The 19367-nt window shown below is 35.6% G+C and overlaps 1 protein-coding gene across 3 annotated transcripts; it reads left to right on the top strand.

Moving 5' to 3' along the window:
- Positions 1-399: 399 nt before the first annotated feature.
- Positions 400-5893, top strand: LOC149579560 (uncharacterized). Of its 3 annotated transcripts, none has more exons than XM_089785867.1 (5): positions 400-785; positions 1940-2502; positions 2625-2790; positions 3064-4079; positions 5437-5893. In XM_089785867.1, the coding sequence occupies exons 2-5, from the start codon at positions 1963-1965 to the stop codon at positions 5467-5469; spliced, it is 1755 nt and encodes a 584-aa protein (XP_089641993.1). In that variant the 5' UTR covers positions 400-785; positions 1940-1962; the 3' UTR covers positions 5470-5893. The 3 variants fall into 3 exon arrangements, with proteins under 3 accessions (XP_089641993.1, XP_089642000.1, XP_089642005.1); XM_089785874.1 differs by having other exon boundaries at positions 402-785; positions 2670-2790; XM_089785879.1 differs by having other exon boundaries at positions 623-785; positions 2675-2790.
- Positions 5894-19367: the final 13474 nt, after the last annotated feature.

A 19367-nucleotide genomic window follows, 5' to 3' on the forward strand; every position in this document is an offset into this window, starting at 1 on the left:
AATAAATTTTTAAGTTGTCATATAGTATTAAAAAGTCAAAAACAACCAAATACGACCAAATAAACCATCAAATTCTGACCTCTCTCCATCTTTTAGATAAATTTTAGTTACTAAATCCCTCATAGATTTTTTATTCGATAATATTTAAAAATAAATAAGTAAAAATCCCTTGATTAAATACCAGTAAACACGAAATAAACAAATCTAAATAATCTCGGGATACAGACCTCCAGGCTCCATTCCCATTTTATGAAGATGTTTCCAACCAATCATTTTAACCACATTGGAAGTCACTTCATCGCTGATACGCATTGCAGTCAACGGGCCTACCAGCTGACGTGGCCATCCAACATCTGCCGACTATTCCCAGAAACATTCCCGTCACGCATTCTGCACATTGTGAACTAAACGGGAAATGGAATTCAGGCAATCACTATTAGATGGGCTTATCTCATGATTGAGGTCTCTTTTTACTTTTTTGTTCGAGCGTTCTGTTGAACGGCTACTGTAGAATTCCAGATATTCCTTTTTTGTTCGTTAGCTGGAAGATCCCACGTTTTACAGAATTTCAGTCAACAATTAAAAAATCTTATTTATTACTTTTCTCTTGGGCGCCATCATTCTGCCCTTTGCTCTGAAGTGATATGCCATGATTCGCTCGTTTGGGGGTGCTGAATTTTGTGAATTTCATTTGATCTCTGAATGATTTCAATCCAGTGGGGTTTCGGGCAGGAGCTGTCGAGTTGAATTAATATGAGACTAGACAATCTTCTTCAGTTTGTACGGTATGGTTTCTGGCCTTGCCTGTTTCTTGAATCCTATTTTGATTCTACCAGGAAAACCTTATATGTGTTCGGTAAGGGTATTAAAATATTAATCAATAAAGTGAACAAGGCTAAGAATTTGGGCCAGTGTCTACTTTCTAATGAGCCTTGTTCTTCTGCTTTTGATTTTTTTCGGAAATTCCCATCCTTTTCTGTTGATTTCTTTATATTAAAATGGTTTTGAAATAAACATAAGCCAGCAATTTCATGGTACAGTGCCCCTCTTCTTCTGCTATTGATTTTTTTCGGAGATTCTTCTCCCTCTTTAAGTATCTGTTAATACTCTTCGACAACTTCGATTTCTATGGGTCAGGCATCTCTAGCTTCTCTCTCACTTTCAGCCCAAAATTCCATTACGAAGTGCCGTGTTTCTTATGCCTCTGCTGTACCTAAAATTATTTCGTTTCAATTAATCAGTTTTAGACTTGAGCTGGTGTGCACTGGAGTCCTAATTCATGTTTCACGTTTGAGTTAGTGTAAAAGGGTTGTCAATTGGGCCATAAGCATCTTTGCCTTACATTTGATCTTCTCCTTGGTGTGACCTTTCTGACGGTCATTAGTTTTCGAGTTTGAACTCTCTGAGGCAGTGGTGAGCTTTCCTACCAACGTCTTTTGATCACATGGTTAACCTGAACTTTTCTTTCACAATAGATGTTTGGTGCATGAGCATTTATGCAGAGGCTAATGTGGCAATGCCCCACTTATTTGTCGTATGGAGTTGTTTATGTTTTATATGAGATTTTTTGCATCATGAAAGGTTAGTGAAAGAGAATGTCCAGGCACGCTCAGAGAAAATCCAAAACCTAACAGGCTTGGGTACTAATCAGACATATGTGGATATTTCTGACCCTGTGGGACTGTTCTTTAATGGTTCATATTATTTAAAAAGGGAAGATTCTATGTTAAAGAAATTAAACACGGGCTTTATTTTACCGAAGACACTTCCTGGATTGGCTCAAGCCCAGCATGTTTGTGGGGTTATTGTGTTGATGATCAGACCTAAGAGCTTCGAATTTGTCACTGCTATGCTGTTTTCAATTTAAAAATACAATTGTCCGTATTTAGATTCTTCAATTTATTCATTTGGCTTTTTTTCTTTGGTTGATTTGGGGCAGATAAGGATCGGCAAGAATTGGTAATGGCTTGCAGTGCACTTCAGGATTGGACCTTTTCATCACTAGCCACTATATTCCTCAAATTGGTCAAGGCCTTTATTTTGCTTTGGGTGGTTTCAATTGTTTTCTTTGTAGCGAAGTTCCTGAGCTACTTTGGTCTGCATTTACCTTGCTCCTGCAACGATATCATACAGGACCAGAACTCCATAGATAATAATGTCTGTGTGCAGAGAGTTTTCATTGAATGGCCTTTCAGAATGATTTCATCCACAGAATGCCATATTCTTAGCAAGTTTCCCTTTAAGTGGAGTTGTTCCATTGAAAGAAGTGGCTCATCCTCTGAAATGACTGCAAATTCAAAGGATGCACAACCGGTGGATGTGTCATGTGATACGTTACTACCTGCCCCCCAGATGCTAAAAGGTCTTTCCTACTGCAATTCATTTGTTTCACAAGACACACAGATGATAGATCTTGCAGCTTGTTTGGAAACTCAAGATATGCAAACTGAAATCACTAAAATAAAGAGTGGTTTTGATACTCGTGCACCTGATGAAAGTGAGGTATGTTGTCAGCAAGGAAGATGTTGTTTTAGTTACTTTTGTTATTCACTGATAACAAACAAACTGTGTTAGATAATCTTCTTGTTATGTACATATACCCATGATTTTTTTATGCATATTAGGGTTGTGCAAACCATAAATGGAAAGTTGACCAGAAGTCATTGCAGGACAGCAATGCTGCTCCATCAGGATCACATGGTGATGAAAAGATCACTATTGTTGAAGAATGTAATAGCAGTTCATTAGCTACATCAGTTGGACATGATCTATTGGACATGGAGCTTCCAGGTTTGTAATAGTCTTAAGAAGCCTTGCTGCCTCTAAAAGCATGTAGAGCATACAGAAGACTTATTTATATTAAGACCAAATGTTATAAAAATGTTATAACCATGTTGAGGAATTTAAAGTACATTAATAAATAAAATTTTGTGAACCCGGCAGCAATGTCAAACTCATGAGAATTTGAAAAGTTCAGGTTAAATTTTGAATGTGTTGTATAACTACAGATAAGTTAAATCCGATAAAATAGAAAATAATAACCCCTAAGTATTTATGTTGCAGGTGCAACTGATTTATTTGCAGAAGACACTTTAAATAACGTTTTGCCTTCAAATAATTGCTCCCAACTAGAAAAGACCTCATCTCTGCCTGAGTTGGATGTACCGTACAGAATCAATGCTTTGAGAAAACAACTCAGAGAAGAAAGGGAAGCTCGGAAGGCTCTGTCTCTAGAACTCGATCAAGAGCGAAATGCTGCTCAAACTGCTGCTGAGGAAACTTTGGCCATGATATCACGCATTCAAAGTGAGAAGGCATCTGCTGAGATGGAAGCTCGGCAATTCAAGAGAATAGTTGAGGAGAAGTCAGTCTATGATGAAGAAGCAATTGAAATTCTCAAGGAGATTGTAGTCAAACTAGAAAGAGAAAGGATGGATCTAAAGGATGAAGTTGAGATGTATCGGCGAAGCTTGGATAGAAGTGAAAAGTGGGAAAGAGGATCATATGCTGATTCAAATGAAGATAATACGAGTATTCATGATGTCCATGTTGTCCAAACACCCACAAAGAGGGACCTTGAGAAAAACATGATGTCCCCTTTATCATTAACTCCAGACAGGTGTCATAGATCATGCCGATATCAAGGAATTGCCAAGGATGGACCTGAAGATGGAATGTTGAGGGAAGACAACAGTGATGGCATTTCACCAGGTTATGAATATGAGAACCTGGAAGCCAGAGAGCAAAAGACAAGCAATGCTGGGTTGTATTCAAATTCAAGAAAGTTGTATGATAATGGATTGGAAGGGATACAATCTCATGTTTTTCGCACAAGATCCATGATGCGCAGGGATATGGCAAGGATGAAGGCTGAGGATGAAATTGAAAATCTTTCAGAGAAACTTCTAGCCCTATTGGCAAGCAGGGAGAGTGCCATTTCTTCTATGCAATATGTAAACAAGGAAACTTTTCAGAAAAATATTTTTGATAACATAGTACAGAGTCTTAGCGAGATACACAGGTTAAAGGAAGGAGGAGAATGTGTACAACAAGAGTTACTTCCTTCTGAATCTGGCAAGGTAATTGGTTTTATCTAAAGATCCAAAAGACAATGTGCATTTCAATGACTTATTAGATCAATTTGACTGCAATAAATTTGCCCATTCAGTTAATGCATAGCAGCAGTACAATCAAAACATAAGACATTTTTTCTATGCAGTCTTAGTTCTTGCATGATATAGGTCAAATTGAATCAACTTTCAGCTCTCCCAATAACAAATGGTCAGTCTAAAACATAACTAATGTGATAGGCCAGGATCAGACTGCATGATTTGTTGTAATAAGATTTCATCCCTGAGCATGGTCATTGGTGATGGTGCCTACAATAGTTTACTCCTTCATGCCATCAGCACGTATGTCCAACTGGAACAGTGTTTCATTCCATCTTTTTTTTGCTAATAAGGAAAACTCATCAACTTGCATCAATTTTGAACCTCAGGAACTGAACTGTTATGTAAAACCTTTAGTTGATCAATGATAATGCTATCCATACAGCTATATATGCAAACTTCATACCATATTTCCTTCTTTAATCATATTCCTTTATTTTAGCTTTCATCCATTGCATTCTTTATCATGCCACCACTGTGCACAGTTTTGTCTATCTTTGGCCTATATGCAACTTCCCACCTATCATACATATATTATCATAATAATTAATGTATTATGTATAAGATATACATGTTCATATTTCTGAGGAACCAATCATGTAAGTTTGTAATTGATATGGCTGTCTTTCAAGCAGCCAATCAAAACATTATACCTTTTTTCCGTCTTCAACCTTGTTCATTCTTTGGTTTTTCATCTGTTGCATCCTTTGTCAAGGATCTACCTGTCCAGTCTACTGCTTGATTTTGAGCTAAATGCAACTTTCTCAACCATCATACAAATATTGCTAGAAATGCTAAGGTAACATCTATGCACATACATGTGGCTACATTTTCTGCTATATATTTAAACATTACACTTTCAGTTTCTACCTTCTTGAATCATGTCCATTTTTTTGCCTTCCATACTTTGCATCCTTTTTCAAGGATCCAGTTCACAAAACCTCCTGCTTGACTTTGGTCCATATGTAACTTCTCCGCCACCAATTATAATATCTGAAATGCTATATATGCATCCTATGCATCCCTTGTAGGGGTTACAACATTTAAGTACTGGAGAACCAACTTTGGTTCTATTTCAACAGGTTCACATTTATTGCAGTCACTGGAAGTATTTAAGAAGATTGACCCATAGTAGATATGTCCCTGCAAGTAATTATCTAGATTACTCTGAAGAAAAAAATTTAAGAATATTAAATATGCATACAGTATATTAATATAATATCTATCTTATCCATAACTTTATATCTTATTTTTCTTTCTTTGGCAGAAGTCCTTTTTGGCAATCTACTCAACATTCTAGTGTGAGGCAAAAGATTGATGAGAAGGAGACTGCACTTCCATCAGCATATCCCCAAAGAATTTCTTTGCAAGAGTGTACATTGTACGTGTAAATTTTTTTTGTGTGGCAAACATTGTATTGTTTGGTTGATGGGTAATGTATGGAATTTATTGTAGAGGTTTTAGCCATTTGATATTTCAAAGTTTTGCAAGTGTATGTGCCATTGTAATTTGTACTATCCTTATCTCAAGAAGCCCTCTGAGTTTTGGGTTATAGCCTTTCAAGATGATTATTTTGTCAAGCCATATGAGCTTATGACCACCTTGGTGACTATCTGAAGCCTATTACCAAAGTTTGAAAGCATGTTTGAGCTATTTGTAATATAAACATGTGGTTGTATTTTACAATGTATTATAATATAGACATAAAGGTTTTTGTCTCCAAATCTATCACTTATTATTCCTGCTGGTATATATTTCTTTTCATGTATGAATTTTTTTCATGACATCATTAATGCTCGGCATTTATTTGCCTTCAGATCTATTGATATTATAATAATCTATATAAATCTATTCGTGTCATGTAATTGCACTGAAAAATAGAGTTTAAGAGTTTTCTTGCCTGAAATTAGTTTTTCTTTGTGGGCTATATTAAGGAACTTCTCTATGGTTAATGTTTAAAAAATTATACTAAATAAAGCCTATAGCTTTAAATAACTTTCAGAAACCATAATACACAAAACTTGATTCCTGGATGGACGATGTCACCTTTGTAATGTTATACTATTTGTTGGTACTGCTAAGCAATTTTTGGTTTGTCTAGATGAAGTACACAATATTTGAAGACATTTTTAAAAAGCTGTTGACAACAGCCCTGATGAACAAGTGTCTCTCTTTGATTTAGTGGCTACCTGTCTGCTTCCAATTAAATAAATCAGGAATTGTAGAGATGATAATGGAGGATGAACCAATGGGAATGCCATGTTCAGGTATTGGTTAACCTATCCTCCAAGGGACCTATGATGTAGAATATTCAATTTGTCAATCATACCATCATCTTAGATCTTTCAATTCTTTTAATATCTTTGTATCTGGTTTTCATATTGTGCACTGGAAGGTATGTTCAACCTCAATCTCTTTAATGTTGTTGCCATAAAAGTACTCTAACCTACTACCTAACATTATGTCACAGATGGAATATTAAGTTCATTTATCTCTAAATAGTATCTCTCTCCATTAATTGTATCATATGTGGGTAATATTTCCAATAGCTTGGTTGTGGATAGTACTTTCATTCCGTTCTTATATTTGAGCTACATAAAGTGACAATTACTAAGATCAGTAGTACTACTTGTAGTATTTCTTTGTATCTTTCTAACAGTTTCCATATACAACAGCGTTAAAGTTCTAGAATTATTCACAATAAAAAATTGGAGTAAGTGCGATCCTGGGTTTACAATACCTGAATTAAAGGACACAATGGGGTTTATGAATACAGTATATAACGCGATTATGTTATTATATAAATCTTTTCTTGAAGCATGGTTCCCACCGTTGACAGATACAATTTGAGTCATCTGTTTAAATATGAAAGAAACATTATTACTTCAATTGATGCATACAAATAGATTTATAAATAATTATTTTTGTGGGCATGCTAAATGCATTTAGACTAGCTTCTTTCTGTTCATCAACATGGACAAAATCCAACATTTCGGCATGCAAGAAAGCCAAGATGATATGAAATGAATTGTTTCAATGCTTTCCTTAAAATGGGTTTTTCTTGTGACAATGTTATATGGTGACACCATGCAGGGCTGGTGATAATATTTTAGCCTGACATTTCCACAGTCAATATAGTTTTCAGAAGTTTGCTTTGGAAATCAATTGTGCATGTTTTCTAATAAAAATCATACACAATTGATATTGGAAATCAATTTCTTGGATAATATTTTGTCTGAAATTAATAGATAAATGTAAAACACATGTTTCTATTTGGAGCTAGCTTTTTAAATCAATATTGAAACATAATTATTGAGACAGTAAATTGATTAAGTTCCTTTTTATAAGTCTTGATATTTAGGTTTCATATAATCTTAGTATTTTGGTTTTTCCTTGTTATCATCTGCCCTTGCAGTGATATGTATCTTGTCAAGATTGAAAGGAATAAGAAAAGAAAAATCTCTTCTTATGTAGTCGCAACATCTATTAATTTATGTGGCAGCTTAATCCATCCAAAATCTTTTATTGACCAAAAAATTTCATATCAATCCAAAACAGAGCACAAAAGTTAGTCTCAAGAATGTTGTCTCTGATTTCAGAACCGTAAACAAGCAATGCCTCTGAATGTTTAACTAAAATTGTAGTTTTTACTCAAAGGCATGCTTGACAAGGTAATAGAGGCTAATTCTCATAAGTGTTAGGTCATTTGTCATCTTGGTCATAGTTTTTCTATTTTACTTTGATGAATTTTGAAGTTTTTGTATTAGTTTTTAAGCCTCTTTTGTCGAGTTCAGGTTTCTGGACTTCAATTGTAAGTTTGGATTACTTGCATTATTTTCTTTTGTAATCATCCTTTCAATACCCAATTTTTTGATTATGTTGTGTTTTTGTTATGTTTTAAAGTTGACTTGTTTTTGTTTTAGTGATTTTGGGTTTTATAATCATTATTTCAAGTTTATAAAACAAGTGATATATCACTTGCTTTTAATTGGGTCTCTCGGACGCGATTACGAGTGTCTCTTGCTCTGAAAGTTTTATTGTATGAATAATATGTAAGTTGGTCCTTGAGGCCCAAAATGCAAGTTAAAAGCATATTATGATTTGCAATATGCCTTCCGAACCCAATGGCTTAAGTTATATGTTCATTTTGAAGTGTTGACTTGCAAAATGGTTTGTAAGACCTGAAATGAAAGCATGAAATCTACAAAGGGCTTGCATTGTGCATTTCTAGGCTTGAAATGCAAGTTTATAGTTTTTTAAAACTTGTTACTTGCAATGCCTCATTCAAAAACTGATTTGAATTGAGCAAGACATTTATGATAAGGACTTTGCTTCCTAATTGGACAGAAACACTGTGCATGTGTATAGCTTGGTTGTTCTTCTTTCAAATAACCGTTTGTTGAGTTTTTGGTTTTCATTTGTGGTTAGAAGACCAAGTGATTGGCATCCTTGACAGTTTTGTCAAGGCATATTTCTGTACGTTATGCCAGGTATGGCTTCCTTTTTGTGTTTATGCTTTTCATATCTTGCATTGTTTTCTAGTAGGGTTCGCAATTTTGTTAATGTTAATGTTTTGGAATAGAGTCTTTTCCTTTAAAGTTCATTATGAGAAGTTTTTTTTCTTCTCTCAAAACTTATCTCAGTCAGGCATTTCACTCACCCTATTGTTTGCGTTTCATCATTTCCATTTGCGAGTCCATCCCTATGAGAAATGCCCAGCGCTTCTTTTATAGTTACATAGCTGTTTAAAAAGTTGAATGAAAATGCAAGGAATATTTTTCCCCAATATCACTTAAAACCCGGCTGTGTATTATTGTTTGTGGAAACTGCAATTTAAATCTTGCATTTTTGGGTTATATAAGATATATTGCAAGTCTCATAACTAAACAAAAATGCAAGTATGGTTACTTGCAAACTACATCGTAAGGTTCGACTATGAGGTCATATACCATTTGCCCAAGTCATTTTCAGGCCCTTGAAACTACATTACAAGTTGCTAGTTTCTTAGTTTATTGCGAGTATTTACTCATAGTTGATGCCATAAGATCTGAATGTGTATTGCTTGTAATAAATGCATCCTAAAATTTGCATTTAGGGTTTGGGAAGCCGTTTTACAAATTTCCATTACAAGGTGAAAATGCAAGTAATTTTCTTCAAAATCTGACCTTCACATACATGAGGGTTGGTTGTTTTGATGACTACCCGCATATGCTTCCTTGGTATCCCACTGACAGGATCATTCTGATAGAATTAGCAAGATGATTGATGTCTGTCCATGCAACATAAATCTGGGGTTAACATATCCTCCCATAATCCACTGTAGCCTGGAAGATAGGGAATGAGTGTAGATATCTTTTCCTTCAGATTCCGACCTTCACATACATGAGGGTTGGTTGTTTTGATGAACACCCCTATATGCTTCCTTGGTATCCCACAGGATCATTCTGATAGAATTAGCAAGGCAATTGATGTCTGTCCAAGCATTTCAGCTAGCTCAACAGAAATCAGGGGTCACATATCCTCCCATAATCCACTGCAAAGTGTTAGTTATTCCTTGACAACTTCAACAAGAGCCAAGGCCATGGAAATAGTGCTCCAAGAGATCAAACCGGAGAAGCTCAGTCTAAAATGTTTTTACTCTCGAGGGATGAAAGACAAAATAAAAAGGGTTTTTACTTATGTTCGTTACATTGAGGAAATTTGGGTTGATCTTCCCACAGAAGATGAGATTAGAAGGATGGATTACAATGAGCGCACACTAGAGCATAGCATAGATTTGAACTTAACCAAAGTTCAAGAAGGTATGGTAGATGATGGAGAGATCCTTGATCCAAAATATGTACAACAAAGTGTTTGTAATGCCCCGCTCGGAGATCCTTGGAACACAAGGATAAAACATGCATTGGATAAAAAAATTTCTCAAGATAAGTTAGTTAACAAGAAATAAAGTAACCCAAGTGCAAGAATGAAACATCAACTTAACATAATAAAATAGGGAACATGACAAAATTCACATGTCCACCTACACCAACGGAAGTCTTACAAACACTTCTAAAGATCCCCAAGCACTAAATCATAACTTAAAAGCAAAGGTCACACCCATCATGAGAATACCCAAAGGAGATTTGGATAACATCAACGGATCACAAGAGGTAAATACTGAACTATCAATCCCAAACAAGATGTTGTGTTTAAGCCCAAGGCAAAAGTTCCTAGCATGGTACATGTCCATTTCCAACTAACTATAACATTATCAAGAGAAGTAAGCAGAGACCATCAAACAATCATGCACAAGACGAGGGCTCAAAGTTACAACCACTCATCTACTGGACGCCATGTTGAAAGACAAATGCTCAGCCCTGAAATTTGGCTAAGTTTGAAATCCCAAAGCCCTAAAATTTGATTAAGTCTGAAATCCTGAAGCCCTAAAATTGTCTAGAATCTTTATCTTAATTACTGGAGGACTAGAACCTATCTTAAATGAACCGACGCATATATATAAAATATATCTTAAGCATAAGAAATTTATTCTTAAATGATATATTTATTAACACACTATAACTGATCTGTTCTAACTCAAGAAGATGCAAGACCCAAAAGGGTATCCAGAACTATTAAGTTGCATCTTCTTGAAGTGTATGGGAACACTCACTGTTTCCCATACGACAAAACAACCCATTGCTCGTGCGAGTCAAGATTGGCTATAAGGTGAGTATTCTCCACGAACCAGGTGAGACATCCCACTAGGCTCACGCAAGACTTCGCTCTTCCATGCAAGTATATAGATATTCCCGTGAGACTCCGCTCTTCCAGGCGAATATATACATGCTCGAGCAAGAGAATTTCCTTCCTAGGCGACATAAAACTGACAACAAGAAAAAAATACAAGAAGGAACACTTGAAAACATGAAATCCCCACACCGGGGAGTACCGGATCCATGTAAATTGAGGAATGATCACTTGAGAGCATGAAAGGTGAATTTAAGAACTTAAATGAAGCTAAAGATATGCATCTCAATACACACGTCCATCAAATCAACCTCATTAATAAATGAACATAAACAACATTGCAGTGAAAGGAATCTATTAAAAGAGATATAACCAAATAAAATCAACTGTGCTCGTTTCCTCCCTACCATAATGGCATCATGAGACCTCAATGGCTCTAACCATATCGCCGAGCTTGAATCTCAATTTTCTAACAAGATCGTTAGAGTTGTCTCATGAGATCTTTCTTACCAATAAACCATCTATTAACATCACATGAACTAAGAATAAGAAGTATCAACTAAGCAATGTGATACAACATCATGGAAAGGGAATGCATCAAGTAACATATTCTACATCATCTAAACATGATATCAGATGTATCAAAAGTAAAGTATAAATCACAAGAGAACATACTCTGGATACATTGAAGTATCAAGTGAATATCTAGTACCAGCCTCAAACTGGAAGTAGACCATCTCTTTACACCGGTCCCCAGTAGTGATATAGGTAACTATGCCTCCCAACCACGTGGTACCCTTAGGCCCACACCGGTTGTGCTCCATAATGACCCAACCGCAATCACCCATGGCTAACACACACGGCAATCAAGAACATGATACCAACATCTATATGATCATGAAGACAATGCAATACATTAGGTGGTCAAACTTACTAACTATGTAGGGACTCAAGTGGAGTGTGAGTCACTTGGGATCAAAAAGCTCAAGCTATATCTAGTGGAACGAATCCCTTGTGAAACCATCACACCATGCCCTCAGATTAATTGCACAGGCACACACCCTCAGATTAACCTTACATGCATTATCTTATCATTAAGTTTTATTACCCAACTATTAATTTAGTTATCACTTGTTAGAACTTCTTCACATCACCTTGTTGGAATATACATTGGGGTACACGAGAGAAGCCAATTCACCGCCTACCCTACATACCCATGCTCATCACATGACGAGTGTCCGAAGGCAATGCAAGTTGCCAACCCAACGTCCAAATGAACAATCCCTCAACCGACCTATATCCAAGAGTTCGAGTCTCACAAGATCCCACCATACGCACATGCACGTGCTCGTGTGTGGGCACAACCAACTTCACGAATGTAATCACATAATACCAATGCAAGGGTTGGATATGAGAAATGCAACAAATGATACAAGTATAAAAGCTTACTCAACCAGCCTATATCGGGAGTACGGATTCGACATGAATCCCAATTAGGCAAAAAAAACACCAAACATCATGAACTCAATCAACTGGCCTAAATCTAGGAGTATGGATTCTACACGAATCCCAATGATGGTATAGTTAGACTATGGTCAGATTGGAAACCTAATAAACATTCCAAATCCACAACCAAAACAAATGGCAAGAAGTACCCAAGAAAACTTGATGGCATGCAAAACGAGGCAATGTGAAAACTGCTCAAAAGTCAACATTGTTGAAAATTGACGAAATTAAAAGGCATTATCCAAATGGTTGCCAAACTCCCAAAAATCAAATAAAAAATTGAGTTCTAAGCTCATATGCAAAAACGGCTAGCATAACGGCTCAAAACTCCAAGCTAAAACCCACAAAACACTTAAATGCTCGTACCCACCCAACCGGGTAGAACTAGCATACCAAAACAGAGGGGAACATTAGTTCTCAACCTCTAATCAATTTACTATCGAAAACGAGAGCTAAAACACAGCCAAAGGGGCTGAAACAAGAATGAATGCCACAAAATAACGAGACAGCCAACAACGATGAAATGCTCAGCAAAGGAGTTTTTCGCTCCGAATCCAACGAGTCTATCCTCGCGATGATCCCACGAGCGTAGCTCTCACAATGAACAAATTGTCAAATGCTCACAAGAGGGTTTTGGAGGATTTGCTCCAAAATCTTGAATTTCGAACATGCGAAGTGACAATAAACTCACTTTTAGCGAATATAAGAACTTTTTACAAAGTGAAATATAAATTAGTTCATTTAAATTAATTAATCAAATTGGCTCCTTTAACCCAAATAAATTTGGCAATTCCAATTGCTTGGAATTGGCATTCAACTATAGCAAATTAGCCAATAAATTAAATCAATTATAAAATTCCCATTAAACTATTAAATCACAATATTTTAGTAACTTCTGCGACCACTGAGTAATTCTAAATGCATAGACACTTCATTGGCCTAGTCACAAATGCATAATGAATTAGGATTTACCAATTAACTCGAGGGTTTTTTTTTAATTAACACATATACGTTGCCCATACAGGGCAGACATTGGCTCAGTATGAATAGTCAAATCACTAACTCCATGTGCCACTGTCAGGGATATAAGTCCTGCACACTAAACAACCCAATCAATTGTAGATGCACAATAGTAATATAGCTGAAGCAGCAGTGCACAAAATCGCGTAAATTATCATTTAATTAATTTCATTAAAATAATCTATTTAAATCATTTATTTGCACAATGATAAAAGTTTACTACAAGAATGATGTAAATATCCGTAGCATAAGAACATCACAATAAATCCAACAATATCCATCGATAATCCTGAACCATAATCTCATCAATCAGGTATAAGCATAAACAATCAATTAATGCAACAATAATCAAATCACCCCATTAGTGTAGACCACTCACGAGTCCCAATCATGATCACTATGAAGCAAGATCATCAAGGCTGCATCCATCATGATGACCTACAAAAATCAAATGGGAGAGGCACTATAGAGTTGCAGAGATTCCTATTCCACCAATCCAATGGTCACATAAGGAGTGCACTTAATCCTTGACAGGTTTCAGCCATTTCTGGCCAACACTAATGCTTGGTTAAAAGAAAAGGTGTAAAAACAATAAAGATCAAGAGGATGATATAGGTGAGCCAATTGGGCATAAATCTGAGAAAAGAAACGGAACCAAAGAAGGTGCCTCTTCTTTTTGAACCACAATTAAGCTCAAGGTTAGAAGGGTTGTGAATCTGCCTTGAAACAAGATATCAGTGAAGGGGAAGGAAAAACAAAAAAAACAAATTAACGTTGTAGAACACAAGGGTGAGTCTCAGGTTCTCCCTCATGTGTCTATTCCTTCTACAGATGTTCCTAGTCCCCCTATAGAAATTGATGTTGATTCTTTCCATTGTCTATGTTCCACATATAGCTCCAAGTGTGTCTATACAAACCATTGTTTCTTCATCAACTACTGAATCTCCTATTGACAATAGTGCTCCATGGGGACGCGTCTTCACCCTTTTTTTGCTCGTACTCGTACCGGGGATGGAATGGGGATGCGGGGACAGGAATTTCTCACCCCCAAATTCATTTCCTTTTCCCCAAAAAAAGTGGACATTTTTGAAATGGCACTTTGAGAGTAGTAGGGTACGGGGGGACAGCTAGAAGTCCCCTACCTATTCTGGGGACTTCTAGCTGTCCCCTATGGCTCAAGCCATTTTGGACTGTCAATGTTAAAAATAAGACTTTTTAAAATTTGAAAAACAATGTTGGCTTGTCCCGAAAGACACCAAAACCTAGTCCAAGCATAAAATAACAAAAAAAAAAAAAAAAAATTCATTTTCACATTTGCAAAGGAGTAGCAGCAAGAAGAGGAGCAACTAGTCAAGGAGTGAACACTAAACAATAGTTGAAAAAGGAAATTATGGCATCAAATTTACTTGATTTAGACTCTTAGACATACCTTTTACTGATTATGGACAGCTATATATTATTGTGATCTCCTATGTATATACTGTTTAGTAGTCTAGTTATTGTATTTACATTTTTGTATTATTATGAACAGCTGATTATGGAGTTGGACTTCTATGTTCTTGTTTAGTATTTACTGTTAAGTAATTTAGTTATGATAGAATGTCCATTGTTTACATTTCAATATTTTATGTCATTTCATTCATGAAACTTGGAGCCTTTGGGCATTTTCACTATATTGTACGCCATATTTTCACAATGAAAGTATTTGAATTTTGTTAATTTGCTATGTATTGAACTTCTAAAATGTCTATAGTGAATGCTTTATCAATGTTATGAGATGAATATTTGAATTCTCTCTCTCTATATATATAAAAGTTCTCCTATGTTTTTAATAGCCGTCCCCTTATGTCCCATACCCTAAATTTTGGCTTTGATCTGTACGGTACCAAAAACGCATCCCCGTCCCAGAAACTCCGTGGAACATAGATTGGCAGTCCTCATGGCAACCTCCATTACGAGCTTTAATAGATTCATGACTGAGGCCTCTCATAATGTGTCATCCATGCAAACCCGTGCTGCTGTCCAAACTGAAACACTGCCAATAGTAGCGACTGTAGTACAAACACATGTTATTCCTACACAAACTACACTTGTTGTCACACAAACATGTTCCTTGCAGCATCCTTCATGGCCGAGTTTTGTCACTCCTAAGAGGAAGAAACAGGAAATTTCTCTTGATGTGTTCAATTTTCAGCAGCTTAAGCAAGCTAAACCAATGGCTGCGAAGAAAGCCAAGACAGTTTCAAGGGTGGTTGTGGACAAGAACAAAATGACATATTCTGAAGTCACAAAACCACTCATTGATAAGCCACAAGGAGGAATTTAGCTATCTTTCTACGGAATCACAAGAGTGGACCTGAGAAAGCAGACATCTACTGGACTTGAGCATGATGGAGAAGATTTTGTAGCCATGTTGGCTCAGGGTTATGATGAGCTCTAGGCAAAGAAGGAAAGAGGAGAAAGCACAACTCATTTTAGTGATTTAGAAGATTACTAAATATTTTGAAAAGGTTGACCCATTGACTTCATTTCTGAAGAGTCTATAAAACAGGCAGAGAAGGCTGGGGAAAAGGCCAAAGCAATTGATTCTTGGGTAGCTCGGCTGGTAGAACTGGGTACTCAAGTAGTAAAGAAAGCTCTTCAGGCTTTGACCAGTGTAAGAGTGGTTAAAATGATAAATAAAATAAAAGCAGACCTTGAGTTTTTCAATCAGATCTCCGAATCCATAAAAAATCTGAAGATTTGGCATAAACTTGATCATTTGAAGTTGGAAATCTTATGCGAAAGGGAGTGACACCAAATAGGGAGAAATATATCAAGTCCAAGGGACTCATGGTCAAGAAAACCCTGGTTATTAAAGATTTGATAAAAGATGTGGAAGGTGCTCTTGAAATAAATGTTGAAAAGGAACAAGACATTCTCACCAACTTTGAGGAAATGTCTTGCAAAGTGGTAAATGATGACAATGAGCTGCTTCCTGAGGATATAACACTACTGGAGCCTATGCTAGTGATCACAAGGAGCTTGAATATGAGCAATTCAAATTAGCTTCACTTAACAGATTTGTCAACTATCAAGATTTTCTTGATAAGACAAACTATTCTTGAAGAACACGGTGGCAGCAATACAATGTTTTTAATATTTTTAGCAAAACTATTGTTGTCGCACGGAATGCATCTGGGCCTGATCCTGATGAAGTGTGCAAGTCAGTTCACAAGTATCAGGTGTTCATGAACATGAATGAAGAAGACTAGGAAGTTTCTCGGCACTTAGCTACATTCCTGCTTTTCAGTTGTAGGATGTAATTTATTTTCGCAAATTACATGTAAAGAAGAAAGTTGAAATTGCATTTGAACATATTACATGTAAAGTTGTAACTTCTAATTTCATTTAAAAAAATTACAAGTCAAGATACATTATGACTGTATCTTGGAATAAGTCATAGTTAGTTGTGGGAAAAGTTTTAGTTAATTGTACTTCTACTTTTTGCTCTCAGCTCCTCACCTATTTATAGGATGGTGCTCTATATAATTATTTTTTAGCATGCAAGAAAGCTCTGTTCAAATTTACGGCGATAAAGACTGTGTTTTTCACTTGGAGATTGGTTTCTCAAGCAATATAAGGACATTTGAGTTTTCAGACTCTATTGGAACTTTGTTTATGTCATCGTTGTGGTCTTACGTCACAGTGATATATTCACAAATTAAATGTAAAGAAGAAAGTTGTAATTGCATTTGAACATATTACATGCAAAGTTGTAACTAGTAATTTCATTAAAACAAATTACAATTCAAGATACATTATGACTGTAACTTGGAATAAGTCATAGTTAGTTTGGGAAAAGTTTCAGTTAATTGGACTTCTCCCACTTTTTGCTCTCAGCCCCTCACCTATTTATAGGGTGATGCTCTATATAATTTTTTTTTAGCATGTAAGAAAGCTCTGTTCAAATTTACGGCGATAAAGACTGTATTTTACACTTGGAGATTGGCTTCTCAAGCAATATAAGGACATTTGAGTTTTCAGACTCTGTTGGAACTTCGTTTATGTCAGTGTTGTGGTCTTACGTCACAGTGATATATTTTTCTGATTATACTTGAGATTCTTCTGAAGTTGTTAAAGAACTTTGTTATGATTCTTGCAGAATTTGTGCTGCAAACTTTGAGGATTTAACCAGAGATAGTGAAGTATCTGTGATAGGAAGAAGTCAAAAGACTTGATGCTTGTGATCATTCTAATTCATACTAATTTAAGTGTATCATATTGACAGGCTTTGAGCTACTACATGTAATAATTGGAAAACTTTCACTTGGCAACAACTCGCCAAGCCCCTAAAAGTTTATTCAGGAAAAAATCGGCCAATTTTATAAAAAACCTTGGGAACCTAAAAAAATCACTAAAATTTAATTTAAAATACATTTTTTTGCAAATTTCAATGAGAATATGCATTTAATGAGTTAATTAAAGAGAACACAAAAGAAACGAGCAGAGTTTAGATATATATAAATGCATAGTGGGTACAAAATCACATTCTCATACGGAACGCTGATGGGGGGAAGCAAAATAGTAAATAGTTTCTGCCAGAAAAATAACGTTTTTGGCTTTAATCTGCAGCGGCTGAGTCATTTTGTAAAACTCGCCGATTAAATGATGAGTTTTTTGAAAAAAAAAAAATGGTGATTTTATTTTTCTATGAGTAAAACCACCAAAAACTTGCCACCGAGAAAAACTCGGCAATTAGTGGCAAATCACCAAGTATTTGGCGATTATGCCAACTATGCTACATGCTGTATATTGATATTGTAAAATCATTTTAGAAAAGTGCAAAATACTTTGGGCATGTGTTAACATTCTAGTTAGAATAGAACTAGTATGCTGCTGATTTTTGTCATATCTAATCAGAAGTCTATTGGTATTATCACTGCAAATTGTACTTTTTAGTGACAGGCTTTGTGTCAGGAATTTATTGAAGTTTGTGCATCATTCCTAAAAAAGAGGAATTGATCTATTATCCGGCTCAATTCTAGTCTCTAGTTAAGTGCTTTTCAAATAAAACAGTGATTAGGAGGGTGCCTCCCCTTTTGTTAAGAGGGGAGATTGCATCTCAAGTATATGTTGTCTAAAATCACTATTTTAACTATTTTGCAAGTGGTTGTCAAGTTAATTGCAAAATATTTAGCCAACAAAGAAAAAATTCTTGCGATTCATATATTTTTTTACCAAAATCCTCTCCACTATTAAATTGCTACTTTTACGAAGTGTGAAGAATAGTCTGAAAGTACATTTAAGGGAATGTGTGGTTTTATTGATTAAATGTTTTTTAATAAATAAAGCAGCCAATAAGGGGCTGGCCCTTTACAACAAGAAAGAAATGGAGAGGATTAAATGTTAATAATATATTATTAAATAAATATTAACATTGTTCAGACCTATCAAGATGAGTTAAGACATCATTTGAAATCTTTGGAGCTTGGAAACAAAGAAAGAACTACAATGGCTACAATAGCTACATTTACAATCATGTCTTAAACATAGATATTCACAAAATTCAAGCAATTTCTAAATTTTGCTTATAGATTATTTGTTTTGTGGTACTAAAGACTTGCTTATTGGGCATTCATGTTTCCATTGCTGGAAACATAAAACAACAAATATAGAAAGTACCTTCTTAATAGAAGACTCATATTGAAAGAGAAAACTATTAAGACTCATTTTATATCAAGCACAGATTGGAATATGTAGTGGATGAGCATGTACATTTGATTTGTCAAACATGGAACCACATGAACACAAACAAATATTCAATTCTAGGATAAGAGAAAGGCTATTGAGAATGAACTACACCTACAAGCAAAACAGTTGGAAGGGTTTAAAGACAATCTCAAGGAAACAAAGAATCTTATAACAATCGAAGCCTATATTTTATTATCCTATGTTCTTGCA

This window comes from Cupressus sempervirens, chromosome 1, assembly GCF_028749045.1.
Source record: "Cupressus sempervirens isolate cs-2001-9-10 chromosome 1, ASM2874904v1, whole genome shotgun sequence".
NCBI classification, from domain to species: Eukaryota; Viridiplantae; Streptophyta; class Pinopsida; order Cupressales; family Cupressaceae; genus Cupressus; species Cupressus sempervirens.